This window comes from Cavia porcellus, unplaced genomic scaffold, assembly GCF_034190915.1.
Source record: "Cavia porcellus strain 051 isolate PalLab524CR breed Dunkin Hartley unplaced genomic scaffold, mCavPor4.1 scaffold_28, whole genome shotgun sequence".
NCBI classification, from domain to species: domain Eukaryota; kingdom Metazoa; phylum Chordata; class Mammalia; order Rodentia; family Caviidae; genus Cavia; species Cavia porcellus.
The window spans coordinates 9,051,038-9,073,923 of record NW_026947511.1 but is presented as its reverse complement, the minus strand read 5'-3'; the positions used below and the strand labels follow the sequence as shown (position 1 = coordinate 9,073,923).

Below are 22,886 nucleotides of genomic sequence, written 5' to 3'. Positions count from 1 at the left end.
GAAACCATGAGGTAAAATAATCTTATATCCTTTTAAATTGTTTTTCTCAGGTGTTTTGTCGCAGTGACAGAAAACTAACATGTTCCCCTAAATGGTAACTGGTGGTATTATTATTTTATGGCTTTTTCTCTGGCTCAGAAGTTGGAACCTTGAACCTTCAGAGATGGCAAATACCTCCATATGAGATGCCATGCCCAAGAGGGCCACACTTACAAACAAGCTGATAGTGTTAAATATTCTTCATCTTCTGGTCATAATACCTGATTGTCTTGCTTTATGTCTAAGGATTAGACTGCTCCGATGAAAATAAAATGCTTGTCATATTTCAACTGAGTGTATTTTCAAGTTACTGACTGTTATATGTGCTTTTATGTATTATGACTTGAGCTGGGTCTCCCTAGAAAGGTGATTCTTCCTAGAAACATGGTTATCCGTAGCAAAGGTGAAACTCATTTCATTTATTGGTCATTGATTAAGCTCTTACTCTACATCACATTGAGAGACAGAGGGGGGGGAGTGGGAGAAAGAGAAATTAATAGCAGTAGAAATAAAAAAAAATGGAAGAGGCCATAGAAAAAATAATCTATAAGGTATGAAAAGCAACGATTAACAAAATAAAAAATACTAAAGTACACATGGATAAACAAGTAGGGGAACTCAGGGAAACCATGGAAACATAAATGACAAACATAGATGGGAAATAGAATCTATGAAACAGCTCCAAACAGAAATGCAGAAGACTAGAAACACCACTGAAAATGTGTGCAGCAGATTGAATAAAAGTGAGGACAGAAATTCAGACACAGAAGACACGAATGCAACTAGTAACCAGGAAAAGAAAGATACCTTTAACATCACAAGAGGCCAGGAAAAATCAATCCAACAGCTACAGGATGAAACAAAGACGAACAAGAGAAGATGGACTGAAATCAGTGAGAAAGCTGCAGACAGCACAAAAGCCATTATAAACCTCTTCACAGAAACAATGGCAGAAAACTTCCCAAACACAGATATAGAATTTCACATATAAATAATGAAGCATACAGAACTCCAAACAGCCATGACCAAAATAAATCTACACCAAGGCGTATAATCATCAAGATTCCAGAAATTCAGCACAAGAATAAAATATTAAAAGCAGTTAGGGAAAAGAAGCGTATCACCTATAAAAGGAAAACTCATCAGAATCACAGCAGACTTCTGAACACAAACCTTCAAATCAAGAAGAGCTTGGAGTGAAGTGTTTCAAATTTTAAAGGAAAATAATGTTCAGCCCAGACAACCCTACAAAACTATCTTTCAAAACAGAGAAATAAGATACTTCCATGACAAGGAACAATTAAGAAATTTATGACCACCAAACCACTGCTACAGATGCTCTGAAAGACATATAAGAGAGAGATAATGAAGACTAACACAGGAACACCAACAGAAAGAAGCCCAGGCAGAGCAAGCAATTAAACAGAACAAAAAGACAGGGAACAAACAACAGGGAAATAACATGAAAAAGAAAAGTCAATACCTATCAGTTATAACCAGAGGTAAATTGTCTCAATTCACCAATCAAAAGAAACAGGCAGAATAGATCAAGAAGCAAGACCAACAATATGTTGCATTCAAGAAACACATTTAAGCCAAAAACACATTCATAGACTAAAAGGCACAGGATGGAAATTCTTCATGCCACAGGAACCCAGAAAAAAGGGTGGCTATTCTATTTGCAGACAATGGAATTTTTAAGCCAAAACTCATGAAGAGAGACAAAACTGATGAAAAGAGACATACTTGTTAAGGGAAAACTACAGGAACAAGAGGTAACAATCCTAAATATTTATTTATGCACTTAACACAGGTTCACTCAATGACATAAAACAAGTATTAATAGACATAAAAAAACAAATAAGAACTATATAATTTTAGTGGGGGACCTTAATATCACACTGTCACAAATGGATAGATCAACTGGACAAAAAAAAATCAAGAAATATTAGAATTAAATAAAACCTGTTAACAAATGAACTCAGTAGATGTCTACAGAACCCCACCCCAAAACATCAAAATATATTATTCTCAGCTGCACATGGGATGGTCTCCAAAATAGATCATATATTAGCTAGCAAAATACATTTAAGTAAATGTAGAGGAAATGTAGATAGCATACTATCTGACCACAGCACAATGAAACTGGAAATCAGTAACAAAGGAAATCACAAAAACTACATTAACACATGGAACTTAAGCAACATCCTTACAAACAATCAATGTGTCACAGAGGAAATTAAAGAGTATATAAAAATAAATGATAATGTCAATACAACACACTCATGGGATATAATGAAAGCAATCTTACAAGGGAAATTTATAGCTATCAATTCACACTATATTTTCATCAGGAAAACAGAATAAGCTAAAATAAACAACCTAACGTTAAACCTCAAACTTCTGGAAAAAAAAAAAGAACAAATCAAACCGAAAGCTCATATGAGAGAGGGAAGTATAAAGAGTAGAAATTAATGCAATAGAGACAAGAAAACAATGCAAAGAATCAATGAATAAAAAGCTGGTTCTTTATAAACAAAGTAGATAAATCATTAGGCAACCTCTCATCAAAATGAAAAAAAACATAAAAACATAAATTCAAGCAATTAGGAAAGATAAAGGGAAAATCACAGTAGATCCCATAGAAATTCAGAAGATTATCATCCCTACTGAGAACCAATACTCTATAAAAAAGGAAAACATAGAAGAAATGAACATTTCTAGACATAACTGAATTGCCAAAACTAAATCGCAGATATAAAAATTCTAAATAAACTTCTATCAGCCAATGCAATTGAAAATATTAATTAAAAATTTACCAACAAAAAATGTCCAGGCCCTGATTTGGATTTACTACTGAAGTCTGTAAGAAATTTAGAGAAGAACTAATGTTTCATTAATGCTGAAACTCTTTAAAGAAATTGAAAGGGATGCAATACTTCCAAAGTCATTCCTAGAACCAAGTATTACCCTGAGTCTAAAACCAGAGAAAAACCCAAGGAAGAAAACTATGGGCCGATCTCCCTAATGAATATTGATGAAAAAAAAAAAAAACTTTAAAAAGATACTGGAAAACAGAGTGCAGCAAATCATCAAGATTATACACTATGACCAAGTAGAATTCATCCCAAGGATGCTGGGATGGTTCAACATACACAAATCAATAAATAAAATACACCACATTAACAGAACCAAAGACAAAAATCACATGATCATCTTAATAGAAATGCAGAAAAAGCATGCGACAAAATCCAACACCCATTCATAATAAAAACCCTACTGGATCTTGACCTAGATCCCCAATCTCCCAAACTAGTGTATGGCGAAGGCATAAATAAAAGAGACAAGCAGTATGATTTTAGAGCTTCAGGAGGGTTACAACCCTTTAGCTGAGTTCAAGACGCTGAGGGCTGAGACAAAGACTTCTCTGGACTGCCCATTTTTATTAGGTCCAAAACAAAGAACAGGGAAACTGAGGAAAGTGCAAGCAATGAGCAGGACCTTGGGAGTCACTTCAAGGATGTCTCCAAGTAATAAATCATGTTAATTTAGGAGAACCATCTTATCTTCATGATGACATGGTAGGAGTGAGACTGTAGGAGTAATTCCTGCAGCTGCAGTCTCTATCTACTTAATTGATGTTTGAGCCAAATGTCCACAGCTGTGGCCCTTTGAGGTACCTCTGGCCTCACAGACCACTACAGGCCTCGGCCAGGACCAGTGATTCAATAGAGATTCACTTACTATGAATCAGCTCCCATCGCCAGGCAAGGGCCCGAAGTCTAGGACAGACTCACAGATAAACATAGAAAGCCAATTAATTAATTTTAAATCCTGCTCAGGGCTGCATCATAGTGGTCTCCAACAAAACCCTACAGAAAATTGGAATAGATTGTCTTTACCTGATTCTTAGAAAAGCCATCAATGACAAACCAACAGCTAACATCATATAAAATGACCAAAATTGAAAATTTTCACTCTAAAGTCAGGAACAAGACAAGAAAGTCCATTATTATCACTCTTATTCAATATGGCTCTGGAAACATTAGCCAAAGCAATTAAAGAAGAAAGAAAAAAGGAATAGAGATAGGAAAGAAAAAATTTAAATTATCGGGGCTGGGGATTTAGCTCAGTGGCATAAGCACCTGCCTTGCAAGCAGGCAGTCATGAGTTTGATCCCCGGTACTGATAAAAAGGAAAAAGATCAAAACAAACAAACAACAAAAAAAAAGAATTTAAATTATCATTATTTGCAGATGAAATGATATTCTACATAAAAGACCCCAAAAACTCCACCAAAAACTTAGATTTAATATGCAAATTCAATAGTATAGCAAGATTCAAAGTCAGCACTCAAGTACAAATACCATTACTGTACCCAAGCCAAAAAAAAAAAAAAAAAAAAAAAAATCACACAGAGAGAAATTAGGGAAAGCACACCCTTCATAATAATATCCTATAAAATAAATTCTTAGGAATCAATCTAACAAAAAATGTAAAAGATCTATCAAGTGAAAATTAGAGCATCCTTTTTTTTAAAAAAAAAAAAAAAAGGAGATTGAAGAGGCTATCAGAAAACAGAAGGATATTATTTGCTCTGGAATAGGAAAAACCAACGTAGTGGAAATGGCCATACTACAAAACTGCTATCAGATTTAATGCAATACCAATCAAAATACCATTAGCAGACCTCAGAGATCTACAGAAATCATTCCTAAAATTCATTTGGAACCAGAAAAGCACTAGAATAGCAAAGGCAAATCAAGGCATCACAATCCTAGACCTGAAACTATACTACAAAGCTACTGTGATAAAATCAGCATGGTATTGACAAACAACAAAAATAGGCCTTAGGACTAGTGAAAAAAACAAAAACAGAAGATACAGACGCCTCCCCAAACACACTCAACAACCTTGTCTTTGCCAAAAGAGCCAAACATGTTCACTGGAATAAAGATAACCTTTTTAGTAAATGGTGCTGAAAAAAATGGCTTTCCACATGCTAAATACTAAAACTACATCCATGTGTATCACCATGCACTAAACTAAAGTCAAAATGGCTCAAAGATTTAAAAATTAAAAAAGAAACACTAAAGTTACTGGAAGAGAAAATAGGCAGCAATCTCAAAGACATGGGTGTAGGTACAAACTTCATGAACAAAACCCAGATTACAAGGGAAATAGTACAAAGAATCAACAAAGGGGATCTCACCTTATTAAAAAGCTTTTGCACAGCAAAAGCAATCTCCAACAGAGTGAAAAGACAATCCACAGAGTAGAAAAAAATTATAGCCAGTTGTCCCACAGACAAAGGACTTATATCTAGAACATCTAAAGAATTGAAAAAAGTGAGACATTCCCCCCAAATGCAAGAACCCAACAGAAAAATGGGCATCTGAGATGCATATGCACTTTCCAGATGAAAAAATACAAATGGCAAATAAATATATGAAAAAAATGTTTAGCATCACGGATCACTCAAGAGATGTAAATTACAACAACACTGAAATTCCATCTCACTCCAGAAAGAATGACTAACATCAAAAACATTAACCAATAACAAATACTGGCAGGGATGTGGGGAAAAAAGAAGCTTTCATCACTGTTGCTGGGGAGTGTAGACTGGTGCAACCATTGTGGAAATCAGTGTGGAGATTCCTTAAGAAACTAGGACTAGAGGTCCTTTTTGACCCTACTATTCCCCTTCTGAGTATCTTTGCAGAAGAATTAAAAACATCATGAGCTGGGAATTTAGCTCAGTGGCCTAAGTGCCTGCCTGGCAAGTGTGAGGTCATGAGTTTGATCTCCAGTATCAAAAATAAATTTAAAAAATCTTTAAAAAAACAAAAACATCATACCACAGTGATCTATGTGCACCCATGTTTATATCAGCACAACTTTTAACAGCTAAATCATGGAAACAACCCAAATGCTAATCAACCAAGGAATGGATAAAAAAGATGGTTTTTTAATATACTGGAGTACTACTCAGCCATAAAAAGGATAAACTGCAGACTTACAAGTAAATGGATGCAACTCTAGACCATATTCATAAGTGAAATAAGTCAAACCTGTATGTGTAAATATCATACTGTCTCAGTAGTGTGAGAAAGTGAACAGTAAGACTTGAAGGGTAAGGAAAGGAAGGCAAGGGAAGCAAAGAGAAAGGAAGGGAAAAAGTAGGGAAGCCTGACACTCAAAAGCAAAGCTGTTCAACAAACAAGAAACTTGATTCATAAAGGCTCCTTAGGTAGGAACCTAGGATGGGAAAACGGATTTGCCTACTACCAGTTCACCTCCTACTGCTGTGACAAAATAAAGCTCCTGATTGCAGAGGTAGGGAAGCCCAAGAGCATGGATCCGCATCTCGGATCAGCTCTGGTGAGGGCCTCAGGCTGCATCAGAGCACGCAAGAGAAGTGAGAAAGGAGGCGGGTATGCGAGAAAGAGCGTGAGTGAAGGAAACGCAGCGTCCGGCTGCTTTATAGCAACCTTTTCTCATAAAAACAGATCCAGCCTTACAGAATTAATCCAGTCTCTGGAAAAAAGACACTGACTTATTCGTGAGGGAGCACCCCCATGACCTAATCACCTCAAAGGCCCATCTCCCCACGCCACGCTGAGAATCAGCCTTCAGCATGGATTTCGATAGAGATGAACCATATCCAACCACAGCACTTGCCTACACAGTCATCAAGACAAACGCCGTGCACTGAGCTTCACTACTCAAAACCTACTCCAGGGGCACTATATGTTTATGGGGAGAACCACTGTGAAGAAGTCTACACATCCTGTGATGATAAGCCTTTTCTCTTGGCACAGCCTCAGCTTCCTTCCCATCAGCCTTCTCCTCCCCCACATAAAGGAGGAACAAAGGGCCAATCATATTCTCATACGCAAGAGGGAAGAGGAAAGACTGCTTTCAGAACTCTGAGGCAAGTAGAAATGTTGTTCCATCAAGCACATCCAGCGATGGAGTCTGATTTCACCGCCACTCAGGGCCATTTTATGGGTTAGGAACAGCAGGCACAGTGACATGAATAATACTATTATCCATGAAAATTTTCTATTTTCTTTTGAAAAAAAAACTTTCAGGTTGAAAAATGTAGTCATAGGTAATACTAATATATTCATCATTAGACCAACGTAGTCATAAATATAATTTTTATTTTTTTGAAAGAGGATTCCCAAGGCAGAAGAGTCTGAGGTTCATGAAAGTTGGCCTCTATATTTTGCTTCACATCCAACTGCAGCATAAAATTATCATGATGCCATACTAGAACCTACTTTGCATTTGCAATTTGAACCAGGTCCCTATAATTGACTTATAATCACACTTCCTTAAGGAAACTTAAATTTTAGTACTTTGCATAAATTTGAGAACCAAAGTTTGAATTGTACTAAAAATGACTAGCCACATTCACCCACATGGTTTCTTAGATTTACCTAATTATAAAAACCACCTACAGCACTTACTAAAACAAGCTTGAAGGGCTAGAAGTAGAGCTCAGTGGTAGAATATTGGGCTAGCATGCATAAGGCCCTAGGTTCAACCACTAGCACATCAATAATAATAAAAATAGTAATAATAAAAACCACAGATTACCAGGCAAGCACTTAGAGTGACCCCTGTGATTCTCATTGGTCAAGTTCAGGAATTCAATTGTAGTTAAATCTGAGTAAATGCTATAAATGGCTGGACCACATTTTAAAAGTGAAAAATGCAAGTTTGAATGAATTGCCTTTATTTGCCACTGTGAGGGCAGAGCTCCGCTGACAGCTGGCAACAATTCACAGCCATGATCCAACAGATCCTTCGCACCCACTCCTAGAACACATCTTATTGCTTATTGATGACATTATTTACGGACAACTTATAACTTGAGTGCTGTTGGTGATTTTCAAGTTTTAAATACAGCTTTTAAAGTTCCAGGTTTCATCCCACAAGTGATTAAACCCATGCCTGTGGTTTAAAGAAGTGTCCTTATAACTAAACTTCATTGATTAGCTCATCTCTTTCAGTAACTGCTATTTTAAAGACATGCGTGCATTCCTCCACAGAGAAGTTAGCTTTGTCCACAGTGCTCTGTGGACAGTGCATCTGTGTCAGTGCATCTGTCACACTGACAGATGTCCTTGGATTTGCCATCCACGTGGCTATCTTGATGCAGACAACCACGTGAAATCAAAACAAACAGAAACACCAAAATGAAAGCTGCGTTTTAAAGTGAAGATTTGGGGAAAAGATCCCCTGGAAGAGCAAAGGAACTTACATACTCAGGTCCCCCTCCAGTAGCATGAGGAAATACATTCTTAGTATAGATCTAAATCAGGGGGAATTAGGAGCAGGATGCAGTCAGAGATGAGGAGACACAAAAATGTTAAATTCCTGACAATAAAAAATCCTTTTTTTCTACTGTGTTTTCCTCAAGTCCTTAAGGCAATTTCAATTTTAGTACTTAGAAAAACCAAATTTGAAAGTCAAAGTTTTAATTGTTTAATTGTTTAAAAAACAATTGGCTGTGTTCAACCACATGCTTTCTCAAATTTGTCTAATCATAAAAACTCCCTGAGGCACTCATTAAAAAAGCGGAGTGCGCGTCCTTGCCAGGTCCCGTAGCCTCTGCACAAGAGAAATCAGAGGAGAGAGAAAACTATCACTCCAGTGAGCGGTGACCGATAGTATCTTCTCCCCAGTATCCTTGTGGTTGGGCCTTGTAGTTCTGCTGCAGGTCTCAAGAAGGGAAAACAGCAGGCAGATGAAATCTGGTCCCCCAGCTGGGTGCAGCAGTGCACACCTGGAATCCCAGCAGTTTTGTAGGCTGAAGCAGGAAGACAGTGACCATGACCAACTGGGTAACACACAGTGAGACCAACTCAAAAGAAAAAAACAAAAGAAAAGTAATTTGGTTCCTATGTCATAGTAATATTCTCAGGCTATCTGGAAGAGATGTAAGGAAAGCACAATTATAGATAGCTGTGATAACTGTTCCTATTTCTTACCAAGAAGCTGCTAGTTCTGCCCATCTAGTGGCAATGGAAAGTGAGTATCAACCCTCGATATGAACTGCAGCTTTAATTATACCACCTTCTTCATAATAAAGACAATCATTGCATGATAAAGAAGCTTTCAGTTTTGACCACGGCCCTCTGTGCTGGACACAACTGCCATCCACTTGTGCGACCATCTTCAGTGTAACCATTTCAGCCACTAGAGCTGATCACAGTATCCACCAGGAAGGGCTCCTGCAGTCTCCTAACTCCCTGAGCTGGGGCTCAAGATGGTAATCTCATTACCTGCTTAAGCAAATACCAGTTTAAGTCACCAAGAGGTTTATCTTTCTGTCTGATAAGTCACCAGAGCATGCTTGTATACTCCAGGGATGTTATTAACAATTTAATGCCAGGGAATACTAATTAAAGTAGTTTCAGTGAGAAAAGCATTGCTAGTGGCATCATCTGATAGAACAACAGGTCTATCAGAAATGGACTTTACTTATTTACTTTAGCCTTGACCCTGAAAGTCTGGTAAATCTTTAAAGTCAAGCTGGGATGGCAGGGGAGTGAAGAAAGATGTGCCAAGTGCTCACATGGCAGTTCAAGCTCTAATACAGACAAGGCATAAGTACCGGCCTCAAATAATGCCTCAACTACAGCTTTATTGATTAACTGATTGAATAGGTTTTTATTTTGTTCCTAGAAAATGTGAGGCACTAAAATAAACAGACTTGCCCCATTGGCACTTACGTTCTGGTTCACAAGGACCTATGATTAAACATAATAGTACGGAAAGAAGGAATGGAATTCACATTGCCCTAGGACAGTGATGGTGAATCTTTTAGAGCTTTTGATGATAAACAGTCTGCTGTGGTATGCATGCCACAGGTTTGCCACCACCACCCTAGAATCCAAACACTATTAAATTAATACAGTCTTCATATTTACCAATGGCAGCTATATGTAGAGCAGCCTCTTAAGCACAGTAAAGTCTGATACTCTTTTAGCCATTCAAGAAATACTCAAGAAGCCACATACTGTGGTGCATGCCTGTAATATCAGCACTCTGGAAAGCTAAGGCAAGAAGATCAAAAGTCCAAGCCTCGCCTGGACAAACTTGCCAACAAACTGAGACCCTGACTCAAAATAAAAAATAAAACTACTGGGGCTAGGGATTTAGCTCAGCAGCATAAGCGCCTGCCTTGCAAGCAGGCAGTCGTGAGTTCGATCCCTGGTACCGATAAAAACGAAAAAGACAAAAATAAAATAAAATAAAACTACTGGAAATAAAGCTCAATGTGAAGGTCCTGGGCTCAATCACCAGTACTGCAAAAATAGTAAGTCAAATTGTTCAAAAATAAAAACACAGTGAATCATGAAATAAACATAAATAAATCCAAAGTTATGATACTCCTATGATTTACACTTTGGTGCGTGCATATGTATATAATTATACGCATAAAGACATGCATAGTATTTTATTCTCCTTTGCTTGATTCCTTTGCTGCATGCATGGTAGACTAAACTTGTTTGGTCTACCAACTTAATAATCAAGAATTTAGCCCAAATATATTTGGAGTAGGAATTTAAGAGGGAAAGGGAAGGCAGACTACATTGTGACTTTAAAGAAATCCTACTCTGCAATATTTGTGGGATATTTTCTTAAGAATAAAGATCCCTCATCTAACTTCTAAACTTGTGGCAAAGGACGGTGTTCTTGAACTTTCCTCTAGTTCTCTACCTCACATACTTCAACAATCCAACGGGCTTGATCAATAACCTCTAGGGTTTTTCTCTCAGCCTTTTCTATGAATTGTGTCTCGTTCTTGATATGCTGTAATAACAACGGTTTCTGAAAATAACGGCCCAACCTTTCAGTGTTTGCCTGCTTCCGTGGTGTAGATCTACCCATCAAGAATTGAAAGGACAACGCAGGAACGATGAGTGCCAGAGCCCATCTAAGCTGGCTGTACACACCACTGGTTTGCTCACTGTAATCCCAGACTGTACCTGTGGTTCTGTCATAATTAATAATGGTACCTCTACCAATGTTCTAATGTGTCACTGAAATATTATGTGGTCATCCCAATGAATAAGTCACATTTGGGTCTTTTGCTATTACACAAACTTTCCACAAAAGGAAAAGGACTGGCCATAAAAGGTAAGAAGGATATGATTGTTTCCTGGTCAAAACGTATTACCTTCATAGCACATACATTCAAATCCTTAATAGCCTTTTACATTTTTTTGCATCAAACACAGGTAGTTGGGATTGAGTGCAGCGGCCTGTGTGTTTATTCCTCGTATTCAGGATGCTGAGGCAGAAAGATCAAGAGTTTCAGAACAGCCTGGGCAACACAGTGAGATCCTGTCTATAAGTAACTAAATGTACACATTTTCAAAACAGGTAGATGGAAAAGTACAAATAATAAATTCAGCTAAGGTTTGGGTCCTGGCTGGCTCATATATGCAAAGTTTGGTGACTTCTAGAACTGCCATGGCATCTAAGTAAAATCAAGCCAGGCAACTGGCTTCAGGTTACACCCTACCTTGCAGTCACATGAAATCAAGCACTAAGCCTCAAGTCAAGCACAAAGGGTCTCATAGGAATCACTAAATCTAAGGGTTCAAGACTACTGAGGTCAATACTTCCTTGATTCCTTTCACAACAATCCCAAGAAGCTCTTCTCCAGTGTCACTTTAGTACTTGCCAATGCAATTCACATCGAGGTGCATGGTGAAATCTGGAAGGTGAGCACAGGTGTCAGTTCTTCAGAGGGTAGGATCCAGAGGGAGAGTTAAGAAATTTGGTTGTTTTTAAATATCCGATGAGCTAACATGTAGAAGATGGATTAGATAGATTGCACTCACAAGGAAAGCAGGGTAGAAAGTTATGTGGAGGTGGATTTTGATGTAGTATAAGGAAAAACACCTAACACTACCACCAATAATATCATTTCTCCAACGCCCGCTTTTTGCTGGAAGCCTTGCTACACTTTTGTTATCAAACTTGAAGTCAACTACATCCATCCCTGCCTCTTGCACTCCTGGACAACTTACACTAGGCAGTAAGAAAATTGTTTGTCCAGAAATTCCAGAGCAACTGGCACTGCTCAGCTTAGAGTTCACGCAGATCCAACAGGTCAGGTGAAACATAGGGTTAATGCCAGGAGCACCAGAAAGCCCACACTCTAACACTAAGGACAAGAAGAACACAGGAATGCTCATCTCACTCATCATGTGCCAGAGTAAAGATTGCAGGGCCATTTTTCAATCTCTGGAGAATAGGTTAAAAAGATAACCATACACAGATGCAGCTAACCTGAAGTCTTGTTCAGTTTAAGTGCTTCTTAAAAAGGAAGTGTTCATTTTTCTAATACTTTTAATCTTCTTTGTGCCTATCTCCCTCACTGAAGTCTGAGATATCAAACAGTCAAGATCAAAGGAGGACACTTCCTTTTTTTAAAAATAACTACACTGACACTAAATCAGCAGTCAAATAAATTACACAGTCTTCTTATTCACTAAGTTGCCAACATCACTCTCAGATAGAGCAGGCTGTACTTGGTGTTAGGACTTGTGTGGGGGAAATCTATAAATGTGACAATGAGGTCAAGACATATGATACATGCCATGTGTCCTGCTTCCAGAAACATCAAAGGGCATTAGGGAAACTTCCTTTGAACACACTGAAATGCAACCCAGAAAGATTTCCAGTCAGGGCAAGATAAATACAGGGAAATTCTAAGATTTCAGAAAGTTGTGAAAGCCTCTATGTCTAACAACAATATTAACATTAAATGCTACTTAATAGTAGTAATAAATCTAGTATTAACAGTAAGGCATCTTTCCCATGCACATACCAGTGTGCGTTTTATATAATTTTTATTACATTCAATCAGATGGGTATCATTATCTCTGCTGGCAAAGTGAGCCTTGGAGAAGTTAAGAATCTCAGCTAAGGCTACAGTACTAGTAAGTAGGGGAATAAGAACCTGAATCCAGGGAATAGATCTTTTACAAACAAAAAAGTGATTTAAAGATAATGGTAAGAGGAAGGAAAGGGAAGGGAAGGAGAAATGAAAAGAATTAAGATGTATTATGTGCATGTACCAACTCCCCACAATGAATGTAATACTAAGAACTGTAAAAATGTACTAATACAAAAATACTTTTTAAAAATTTAAAAAAAAAAACCTGAATTTATGTTTTTTGCATGGTTCCAAAGCTCTTCACACTTAAGAACATTTCATCTCTCAGCTTCTGCTCTTGCGGATAGTAATAGTATCCATCTCACGGGGTGCTGAAAGTATTTGATGAAAAAACCCTTGTAAAGGATTAATTTAGTTCCTGGAACATCCTATATTCATTCTCCTGAATTTTGGCTACTATGATTTGCATACACATATGAATGGGCTTGTTTTCAAAGTTGTACATATAACTATCATCCCTTTCCCTCTCCCCACTCCTCCTCTCCCTCCCCTCCTCCTGCCCCTCCCTCTCAGTCTCTCTTAGGATTTTGCTTTATTGCCCAGGCTGACCTCAAACCCATGACTCTCTTGCCTCAGTCGCCTCAGTAACTGGGAACACAAATATTCCTGCCTCTGCACTCAGCCTATGTATCTTTACCAAAAGTTTTACAGAACACATTCTTGATTCCAACATAAACAATAGGTTTATCATGGTAATAAAGAAAGCCAATTGGCAAACAGGAAGATTGGGGTGCAAATTTTAGCCCAGCCAATCATTGTCTACAGATCTTCAGGTAGGTTGCTTCACCTCTCTGGGCCTCTTTCCTTGCTTGCAAAACAATGTGGGAAAGCTTTTGTAAAGACACTTGCAGAACCACAAGTACATAGCTAATGTTCAATCACTGCAACCAGCCTTAGCCAGAAAATCAAAGCTACTACTGCAAGGACCTTCTATAATCATGAGTTTCTTCACCTTTTTCACACTATAAAGAAATCTGCGAGCAACTCAGATCTTTATTTTGGTGTAACTATGTCCAAAAATAACATTCCCTTGCCCTTTGGGATCATCTGTTGTTCTCAAATACATTCCTGGGAAAACATACATGCCTACCCTGCCCCCCAAACACATGTGCATGGTTAACTACCTCTAAGCATCTAAAAGATGTCATAAGTAATAAGATACCAAGTTTTTGACAGCTGCACTATCTAGGGAAAAGTTCTACTTAAAACTTTTGTATGCAACACTGGGCATGCTGAACAGTTTCCATATCTGATTCAGGATACTGTCATCTCAAGGTGAATATTGGTTTGCATATTAAAGTTCAAACACGTTTAATTAAATATAATAGAAGTCAAACCTTAGTTTATTCTCACGGTAATTGACTGCAAACAAAGTGTTAAAGCTAACAAGAGAACAAAAATCTGTCAGTGAAAACAAATACTTTTAGCCAGGTATGGTGGTGTATGTCTGTAATCCCAGCACTCAAGAACTGTCAGTTTGAGGCTAGGCTGAACTGCATAAGAAGACATTGTCTCCAATACATGAGAAAAAGAAAATTTTAAAAAGGGATGGGATATAGCTTAGTAACAGAGTACTTGCTTAGCAAGCACAAGGCCCTGGGTTCAATCTCTAGCACTGCAAATAACACAAACACCACACACACACACACACACACCCCAAAAATCTGTTTTTTCCTACTTACTCTCTTTCCAGAACCATGATGGGTTTTGTTTTACTCGTCAAATGTCCCACATGAAAAGAATTAACAGTACTATTTTCATCTCTAGTTATCACACTGAGTAAAATATGGTCTGTGCTAATGGTGAAATTTACTTACGGGTCTTTGAGAGAGGAAAACAGTGTTCATATGTTTAACTGAATCCTGACCTTTAACCACTTAAACACTGGATATCTGTACCTTGATTTTTTAATGACTATTTTCAAGGCAAAATAAATACATTCGTCATGTCTTGATCAGTTCTGTTTTCCCTTCTAGACCTTACATTCTTAATCTTCTATTGAAATATGTATTGTACAATTAATTCATAATTGACTAACTTGGGAACTTGACCATGTTCCACAAGGTAAGCAACATTACACTATGTTCCTCTTTCTCATATTTGTATTGTGCTCTTCATTTGCAATACTTTTCTCATCTATCTAAAAGTATCATGTCAAAGAGGAAAAAAAAAGGCATATATTCTCACACTTTATGCAGGAAAAAACCAGAAAATTCTTCCTATTTATCTTTTTATATTGGTCATCTAGTTGACTAGATTTGGTGGTAACATAAAATCAAAGGAGCCAAATCCTAACACTTTGATATTTAAAAAACCGATGCTTTCTATATTCACAATGATGGCTAAAGTAGGTAAAAGACTTGGGTTTCCTCAGTTTGTGCAGAAGTTTGTGCATAATAAGCTGTTCCTCATTTTGTGCTACCCAGAAGTTCCATTTGGATGATGTGTGAAGTGAGAGACTCCCCCCAGAAGGCCCTGAGCATCGTTTGTCATTGGTCCTCCCTCCTGCCCCACATCGGGAAGTGAATGAGGAGCACACGTCCTGCAGCCTTAGATGTTCAGATCTCTGCCTCTCTGAAGTGTAGTGTTGGGAGATTCAAGGTATCTTCTGCACATTTTTGGTCTCTCTCCTGTAGTGATCTGATATCCTTGGTGTCTCAAATGTCCAGGATTTTAAGATATACACACACACACACACACATATTAGTTTGTATCATTTCTCTTCCCCCACCACTAAAAAACAAAAACAAAAAACCATTAAAGTTATTCTTTAATAAGTATCTGTTGAGGAATGGAAGGAACAAAGGAATAAAGGAAGGAAGGAGGGAAAGAAAGAAGGACAAGAGAAAAAAAGAAAAGAAATTATGAGGCTAAGAATGTCATAGTTAATCAAGTGAAACTTTTTAAGCTTTCTAACTGCAAGGCAGGTAATATTTTAACTAAGGCAATCAGTCTCAGCCAGGTCCATGGGCCTGGCCTGTGGATTAATAATGCATACAGTTTGTGTTATAAAGTTGACACCTGGCATGTACTAAGTGCTCTGTGCCAACCTAAATTCTTTATATACTTTTTCTTATTTTATGTTTACATGAACTCCACAAGGTATTATGACTACATCCATTTTATTATTCTTGAAACTGTAGCACACTGATTAAGTAATTGGCTCTGTGCACACAGCTGAAATTCAAACCCAAGTCCTTTGAGGGGGTGAATATTTATATTAGGCTTACATACTGGTTAGGCCTACCATTAGTTTCAAAATGTTTAGTAAATGAATTGACCCCATGAGGTGCTACTCAGATGTGCTTCAAAGAACCAAAACAAAAAAGAGAAACGAAAGGAATCTCCCTGTTGACACTTGAAGGAAACTCCAATAAACTCTTTTGCTAAAGTTCACCACAGAGATGAAAACATCTACTCAGAGGAAGCGGTGATGATGTCACTTGTACCATTTTTTTCCTGTGACATTAGTCACATATTTATGTACCTAAGGTGCAAGCACTTAAGGAAAAGATACCTATAATCAGACCTCCAAATTAATTGGGGTGACAAGTAACACATGAGACAGCACAAGGTAGGTGTATGAGGCTCTGGGTTTAATCTCAGGCCCAGTCCCCAGCAAAACACACACACACTCCACACAAATGCCTAATTACATGCGAAGTCACTGGGTGGACTGGCTAACTAGAACAGGGTTCATGTAGGAAGAACTGTTAAGAACTGTCAGCTCTGAAACACAGATTGTGTGTGTGTGTGTGTGTGTGTGTGTGTGTGTGTGTAAAAGAGAGAGAGAGAGAGAGAGAGAGAGAGAGAGAGAGAGAGAAGGTCTTGTTGTGTATTCAGGCTGGCCTTAAATTCACTGTGTAGCCCAGGCTGGCCTCAAACTCTGGTCAATCCTCTGCATTGGCCTGCCAAGTGCTGGAATTATAGAGTGCACCACCATGCCCAGTTTGAAACATATAGAATTGTGAAGGGACACAAACAACAGTTGTAGGACACATAACCCAACTCAAGCATTCAAGATGAGTCTTGTAAATAAGAAGCCTGGTACAGCTTTGGAAAACTCTTCCAAGGATGAGTAGAGTAGGCAATGGAACTTTAGATGAAAACAATGGAAAATATTCTCCATTCTTGAGTTTGCAAGATCAGCATTCAATTGATGTTTTTTTTTTTTTTTTTCATGCTGAGGATCAAACCTAGTCCTTGAAAATGCTAAACACATGCTTCTCCACTGAACTACACACACCCTCATCCTCAAATGTACGATCCTGCTACCTAAGACTCCCAAGTGCTGGAACTTTAGGCATGTGAACTGCTCATTTCATTCCACCTACTGCTTCCAAATATGAACAGTACTTAAAGTATTACAAATTGAAATACAGTTGCATTACGCATTATATGTGCATTATAGGTACCTTTAAAAGTTATATCACTGGCTATCCAAATACCACATCCAGTTTGGGCAGGAGTATATGTCTCCTTTCATAAACTGGTAGGCTACCCAGTTTGATGCTTCACCACCAACATACTTTGATTCCCATATATTCTGTAATACTCTGACCCAAATATTCTATAATAATTGCTCATGCAAAACTGTTAGTCATCAGAAAACAGAAGCCAGGCTTGGAGGTCTACACCCGTAATCCCAACACTCAGGGGGTTGAGGCAGGAGAATTGCCACAAATTCTAGGCCAGCCTGGGCTGAGCTCAAGGTGAGTCTTAAAACTGTAAGACTTCTCTTAAGTTTACCTAGATATCAACTGTTTGAACAATATTTTTCTTAAAAAATACAGATACAAGAATGTTAATGGTCAAGTTAAAAAAACATTAAAATCAGTTTTAACTAAGAATGTTTGGTATTAAAGTATACAGATGTGACTCCTCAGAACATATAAGATTCATTTCAAAAATATCTATTCAAATCTGAGAGAAAAACTGTAGGATGATGAAAAAAATGTTGATGAAATTTAAAAGAATTAAAGTCACTTAAAAGGATTAAAATCAGGGGCTGGGGATTTAGCTCAGCGGCATAAGTGCCTGCCTTGCAAGCAGGCAGTCATGAGTTAGATCCCCGGTACCAGTAAAAACGAAAAAGACAAAAAAAATTTTTAAAAAAAGGATTAAAATCACTTAAAAGAATTAAGATTTTTATTAGAAATACAAACAACCACTTTACTGACATAAAGCACACAGAAAGATAGTTTTATTATCCTGTCTTTTAAAATAATACTTATTAGTCATGGTGGTATCACACCTGTAATACCAACAGTTAAGGTTGAGGCAGGAGAATGCCAAGTTGGAGCCCAAACTGGGCAACTTAGTAACTCAGGGAAATCGTCAAAATAAAAAATTTTTTAAAGGGCTGGGGTGTAGCTTAACGCAAAAGCCCTAGGTTTGATAACCGTACCACAAAATAACAGTAATGATAATAAATAATGATTCCTGTAGGTTTGCAAGCACAAGTTACAGCTCAAGGTAGTTTTTCCTCAAATTATTGTTAAAGATTGTATTTTCAATTCCTCAAAAATTATTTAAAGTAGTATATCCTCAATTGAACACAGATCATTTTGAGTTGATAATATTAAACAAAAACTCAGCATAGTTATCTTTCATTATAGTTTAGCTATCTTCATTCTGAATGAAGTCTAGTACAGTGTTAGTGTAGATCAGAGAAATAACTAAAATGCTGTTCCAAAATAAGAAAGCAAATAAATCATAAATAATTAACATTCAGGTCATAAAGTCACTTCCTAACAATAACAAAAGTGTACATAAACATCAAGTGCTACATGCCTTTCTTACAACCATAGCCAAAATCTGCTGTATGATTCCAAACTGCCACAAAAAGCTTAACTTCCAGCCTTAGTATTTTAGAGTTACAAAATACAAACACTGGATTCACTTATTCATGTCCAAGGGCTTTCCAGGGTCTTAGCAACTGTAATGCAATGCAGAAAAGCTAAGGTGAAAAAAGATTTTAAAAAGAAGACAAACAGTAAAAAGCGAAGCTGTTATACTGTTTGCCAAGCATCAAACTTTCAGAGAAATCCAAAACCATTTAACAACTTTACCACAATAAACAATGTTTATGCAAAATGTACATGTATTAGTGCAATCTTTTATTAGCACACATTCTACTTACTTTGCTTTTTGCCATTTATAAGCTTCATTAAAAACACAAAGAAGTAACCAGTTGAATGAGGTTCAGTGCAGATAAGGAAAAACAGTCGTAAATTCCAGCTACAAATTTACATCCCAGAACGTTAGGTGAGAAAGACGCCCTTTAAAAACTATCACTATATATACACAGAGCTTTAGATTGTGAAATAGCGTACTTTGGCTTTCGGCTCTGTACAATTAGGTTTAACTCTAGTTCCTCCCCCGAAAAGAATTTTTTTCATCTCCAATCCTCATTGGCCCACATAGTTCCGGCCCACATGGTATCAGTGGGTGTGTCCGTCCTAGCAGGCCTTCTCATTGGCTGGGAAGAAACTGCATTTAAAAGGCTGTGATTTGGGGGTGGTCAAACTCCACGCCTCCAGACTTGAGCTCGCCAATAGACCCACGACACTGGCGGTTACTCTGTGATTCAAAGGGCAAGCTGGTCGCCAGCACTGCAACCCCAGAAAGCTGTGCTCTGAGGAGGGAGAAGTTAGCCTCCGCTGTGCTGCCCACTCTGCTCCTACTCCTGGACTTCATCAAAGGCTCACACAAGTGCATTTCCCAGCCAACAATTAAAAAGAGCGGGTAGCGCGTTCACCTGACCAGCTCGAGCTCCACACCCCATAGATCCATTCTGTGACCACGACCAAGGAAAAGCGCAGGCTGGGCCAAAAGCATTTAGTGCTCGGCGGCCTGGGAAGGAAGCATCGCAGCCCCTCGCGCAGTCCCTCCGGAGTGCGCCTGGCGCGCGTGGCACCTGCCCCCGCCGTTCCCAGTCCCCACGCGCCGCGCCGGTTTCCAGCCGGCGTTTTCCTTCCGGCAGACTTACGCGGCCTGTTCTTCTTCCCCGAGTCCATCCTCCGTCGCAGCCGGCATTTCTTGGCCGGAGAGTCATGCTGAGGGAGCTGCGGCTGCGGCTGGAGCTCCGCCAGGAGCGGGACGCGCGGGGGCGCCGTGTCGCTGCCGCCCGCGGGGCCTCGGCCGCGGGCCGGCGGCGGGTGGAAGCCGTTGTGCAGCAGCCCGTTCAAGGCGGCGGCGCCGGCGCCGGCGTGCGCGGAGTCCCCCGGGGCGTGCGCACTACAGCGACCCGGCTGCCCTCCGCTGTCACCCATGCCCGGGGCTGGCGGGGCAGCGAGCGGGCCTCGGCTCAGGAGGCCTCCCTGGAGGTCATTCTCGGGCGTCTTTATTCCTTCAGATCCTCCCTGCGCCTTCCGATTCGGCAGCCGCAAAGCCGGCGCCGGGGGATGGCGAGCCGGGCGCTCCTCCCCTCCTCCCGCCGACTCCCCCACTTCCTCCGCGCCCTGCCCCCTGCGCGCCCGGCGGGTGGCGCAGGTCGGGAACATGCGGGCCCCGGGCGCCGACTCGGGGACCTCCTCGCACCCCCAACCAGGGACACTACCGTTCGCCTCCCCCTGATCCTTAGGCCCCGCGACTTCAAGTGCAGCTTCCTCGCTTCCCAGACCTGTCCCCGCCACTGAGCATGCCCAGTCCTGCCCGCCACCTCCACCAATGAGTTTCAACATGGGGAATGAAGTTCTCTGGGTCTGCAAAAAGGAGATAGGCGGGTTGAGCTTTGTATGGCAGATCCAGCAGAAAGAGTACTGGGGGAGGTAGGCGCGAGAGAGCCAGCGGCTTCAGCAAGAAGCGGGAAGGAAGCCAAATATTTGTAGAGGTTTCAAGCTTGCTAATTCTGTCCCTAGTGGTACCACTAAATACCTTTGCAAGGTCACTCAAATCGTTCCCAACCTCCCCGTGTGTGTGTGTGTGTGTGTGTGTGTGTGTGTGTGTGTGCGCGCGCGCGCGTTTTAGTGACCAAAGTAGTCAGAGTACTAAGAGAAGGAGAAGGATTAATTATAGAAAGGTAGGTCGACGTGAGTAGAGAGGGGAGCGAATTTCTTTGCTGGCACGTGCACACACACACACACACACACACACCCATACCCATGCAGTTCAATGGAGTTAATAATCTTTTGCAGGAAAGGAATACATTGTAAGGACAACGAAGGGCAAAACAAGATAACAGGTGTTGGAAAGAAACCTAGTGAACACAGGCAATCTCAAACTTTAAAAAGCTCTTTCTTCACCCAGAAAAAGACAATGCCCTGTTAATTATAAAGCAAAGAGCTGCCTCAGGTTTTATGAAAGGAAGGCAGCATCAAATGGCAAGGCACATCAAGTGCTTTGCAGTCCGCCCTGAGTGTCTGTTCCAACTGGGCCACAGAGCAAACCCAGACATTACTCAACACTCCTAACATTAGGACACTGCACCACGCATGCTGAAGAAACAGGACAAATTTAGGTGGTGAGAATTTTAGGAAAGTTATGTCATTGCTTGAGACCTCACCTTTTGCATCGGTAACAGGCAGCTGTTGTGAGGAAATTCATCTAAAAGTATCTAGCAAAATCCTGATACACAGTGTTTGACAAAGTGTGATGTGAAATCTTAGGAGATCATTGTTTTAGATTAACTTGCTGCACACACTAGGCTAAAAACTTAAAATGAAATCACATACCCAAAAGTTGCCAGTCACCAAGTGAAACTTAGCAAGAAATCTGGGTTAGAGAGATAACAGACAAAATTCCCAAACATGCCAGCGAGATAATAAAGTTCCTTTTGCCACAAGCAAAAGAATTAACCAAAAGTAACTTGATGCAAGCCTGTGAGGTGCCAAATGCCTGAAACTCTAGCTGCCGTGAGAGGTTGAGGCAGGAAAATAGCAAATTCAAGTGCAGTCTGGGCTTACATGTTGTTCAAGACAAAACACTTGTCACGTATCTGTATGCAGAGGTCAATTCTCACTACTGCAGAAAAAAACGGTATGGACAAGACACTTTTCTATTGTTCTGTCTCTTGCCCCTTTTTACCAAGATCATAACTTTAAAATGATCAGCATACTTTTTGTTTCTGCTTTCTTTAAACCCTTTCCTTCTGCAGAACCAACCTTTTGACCCATTGGATCACTGTTCTGTTTTATGGAATGAAGTGTTGTTCAAATCTAGAATTAAAAAATAAAGCGAAATAAGATCATTAAAATACATTGTGAAAACATGCATGGTGATGCATGCCTGTAATCCTTGCACTTAGGAAGCTAGAGCAGGAAAATTGCAACAAATTTAAAGCCAGCCTGGGCTCATAGTGAATAAGAGTGACTCTGTCTCAAAAATGCATAAGTAAGTACATGCATACATATATAACTATAGTTTTATCCATTGGCAAGAGGTAGTTATCCTTATTACACTGTTATCAGCAGTTTGCCCTTCCTTTCAAGTAAAGGAAACAAATATGCCCATATCAATATTTATTGCATGGTTTATTGTGTGTAAACAGATCAAATGTTCTCAGTCTGCCAAGAATCAGAGGCTAACAAATATAGGCTGGCCACTGAGTTCTTGGACCTTTAGACCAGTTTATTCATCAGTGTCCAGAGTTTACATTTTGGTCTGGCATTTCCTTGCAGCAGACCTAGAATCAAAGCTTTAGAAACAGAAGCCACTTGCGAGCTTTGGTCCATCCACTTTTATTCACCCTTCCCCTCAAAGACACTGAACCCTAGAGAAATGACTGAGGATGGTAAGGGCAATGGTAGGACACAAATCTCAACTGTGACCCTTAATCTAAACTCTCTTTCCCTGACCTTATCAGATTATTTGGAGATGTAGAGAAAGAAGCCTAGGAGAGCGGGCCCCTATCATCTAC

At 39.5% G+C, this 22,886-nt stretch overlaps 1 protein-coding gene across 3 annotated transcripts in view; it reads right to left on the bottom strand.

Annotated features, from left to right (window-relative positions):
• The window catches only part of Pank1 (pantothenate kinase 1), a 56,304-nt gene extending 35,512 nt beyond the window's left edge, over nucleotides 1–20,792 (bottom strand). The window contains exon 1 of one of the 3 annotated variants that reach the window (XM_023566765.1): nucleotides 20,019–20,792. In XM_023566765.1, the coding sequence (XP_023422533.1) occupies nucleotides 20,019–20,712 (694 nt within the window). In that variant the 5' untranslated portion in view covers nucleotides 20,713–20,792. Of the gene's footprint in view, nucleotides 1–19,169; nucleotides 19,897–20,018 lie in introns of those variants that run through there. The other 2 variants (XM_003473878.5, XM_005005295.4) reach the window with 2 other exon arrangements.
• Nucleotides 20,793–22,886: the final 2,094 nt, after the last annotated feature.